Source organism: Trypanosoma equiperdum (genome assembly GCF_001457755.1).
Source record: "Trypanosoma equiperdum strain OVI genome assembly, contig: ctg_1541, whole genome shotgun sequence".
In the NCBI taxonomy this organism is placed as follows: Eukaryota; Euglenozoa; class Kinetoplastea; order Trypanosomatida; family Trypanosomatidae; genus Trypanosoma; species Trypanosoma equiperdum.
Genome location: NW_027123551.1, coordinates 1 through 1,930, shown reverse-complemented (window position 1 = coordinate 1,930; position 1,930 = coordinate 1). Strand labels below are relative to the sequence as shown.

Below are 1,930 nucleotides of genomic sequence, written 5' to 3'. Positions count from 1 at the left end.
TATGAGAATGGAACATTGTAGATGGGGAAAAGGTGACAAAGATGTTTTCTGACTGTGTCAGACACAAACCCAAGGACCGTAACAACCACTAAAATAAGAAGGAACGTAACCACCGACTATTTATCGTCATTTCGAAACGAGTGCATACAAGTCACAACACAAGACACCGTAGCAGGACCGGACACACACCTTAACACCGCGGCGGACGGCAACGACCAGACCATAGACGACAACACCACGCGAGCCACTAACTTCAGCTAAGCAGACACCAAAATGCCATTTGACATGGCAGACCAACAACTTCATACGGCTTTGGAACAGGATGCTCTAAATAGGGCTTGTAGCTAAAAACACGACCAATCATAATTGCTTTTCTTCTGTGTTTCGTAGATTGTACAAGAAAGTCCCGGCGAAAGCACCTGCAAGCGGAAGTAAACAACTGTTAACCAAGTATAGCGGCGAACAAGCACAACGGGGACAACTGTAAAGCAGGTAAAACAAAAAACAAAAGCCTAAATGACGCCCCAAGCGACGACGGCAGTGACGGCGCTGCTGGCCTTAGCACTAACGGCAGAGCAAGCAAGAGGAAACATACCGGCGGGAGCAAACGAGCAGGAATTTGGTGCATTGTGCGCCATTGTCGATCTTTCACGATCGGACATAACCATTAACCAATTTCCGAATCAGACAGCTGCCCTGGAAGGGGCCGTTCTAGCCCTTAACATGAGCTTAGCAGATGAGTCGTGGCAGAAGCGGTTCAGTGAGGACGGGGCGAAAAAAGAGTGGATAAAAGAGCTTCCGGCAGGCACAACAGACCCTGGCTACTGGAAAAAAAGTTGGCCAAAGTGGGCCGCCGCAGCAGAAAAACTAGGAGCGGAAGGGACGACACTAGAGATAAAAAACAGCGGCTTCGAAACCTTAAACCCAATAGAAAAAGCAGGGGCCAAAGCAAGTGTAGCACAAATAGCAGCATAAGCACAATTCCTAACACAACAAATAGCCGAAAAAGAGAACGTAGGCAAAAAGCATACAGCGGCCACCGTTAAAGCGGCGCTAAACGAAGCTATATACGGCGTCAAACAAGAGGCGCCACCAGACTTCGACCCAGCCAAAAACTATGACGGTGTGAACACACAAGCAAGGGAAGCGATATGCGTCGGCCTAGGAAGCGACAAAAAAAACAAATACAATCGCAGGCGCTATCTACTGAATCTGCGGTCAAGACAACAGCCAAGCAGAAAAAGTGTGCGCAAGAAACCAGGCAGATACTCAGAAGTGGACATCAAGCACGAACGCCATGACAAAAGAAGGATTCAACGAAATAGTGAAAGGCTGCGCCGGGCCGACAAAAACACAGCTGACATCAACCCTATTAATGGGTCTCATAACCAAGATCAAAAACCTAATAAGAAGAGTAGGCGCCAACGCCTACCTCGGGGCGCTACTAACATGAAGCGACTGCACCGCCGACAAAGCAGCAGGGATATGCATAAAGCACACAGGCTATGACGGGACGCCCACCAAGGATTTTGCTGCAATCCCCTGGGCACATAAATTGCTAGTACTCCACGACGAGCTGCAACAACAAGAAGCAGCGATAGCAGAAGCGAAAAAGCTCGAACAGCAACTTGCTGTGGCCAAAAATAAAGCCTATGCAACAGGACTGCTACAGAAGATCACACCTCCAACAGCCGGTCATACAAGCATCGACAATGTCAACCGCAAAGGCAACCAGGGGACTCAGCCGACTAACAAATGCAATCAAATAGTTACGGAAGAGACATGCAACAAAGAAAATGAATGCAGTTATGAAAAAGAAAGCGATGGTACAAAAATGTGCAAATATAATGCAACGAAAGCTACAACAAATGGTGTCCCTGTAACACAAAGTCAAACTGGAGAGACATCAACACCATCAGATAGGTGCAAA

The 1,930-nt window shown here is 47.6% G+C and overlaps 1 pseudogene across 1 annotated transcript; it reads left to right on the top strand.

Annotated features, from left to right (window-relative positions):
- The first annotated feature begins 516 nt into the window (after positions 1 to 516).
- On the top strand, positions 517 to 1,930 carry TEOVI_000472900:pseudogene (annotated as a pseudogene). The gene is given in 2 exon segments: positions 517 to 1,173; positions 1,175 to 1,930. Coding segments are annotated over 2 exon segments (1,413 nt in total).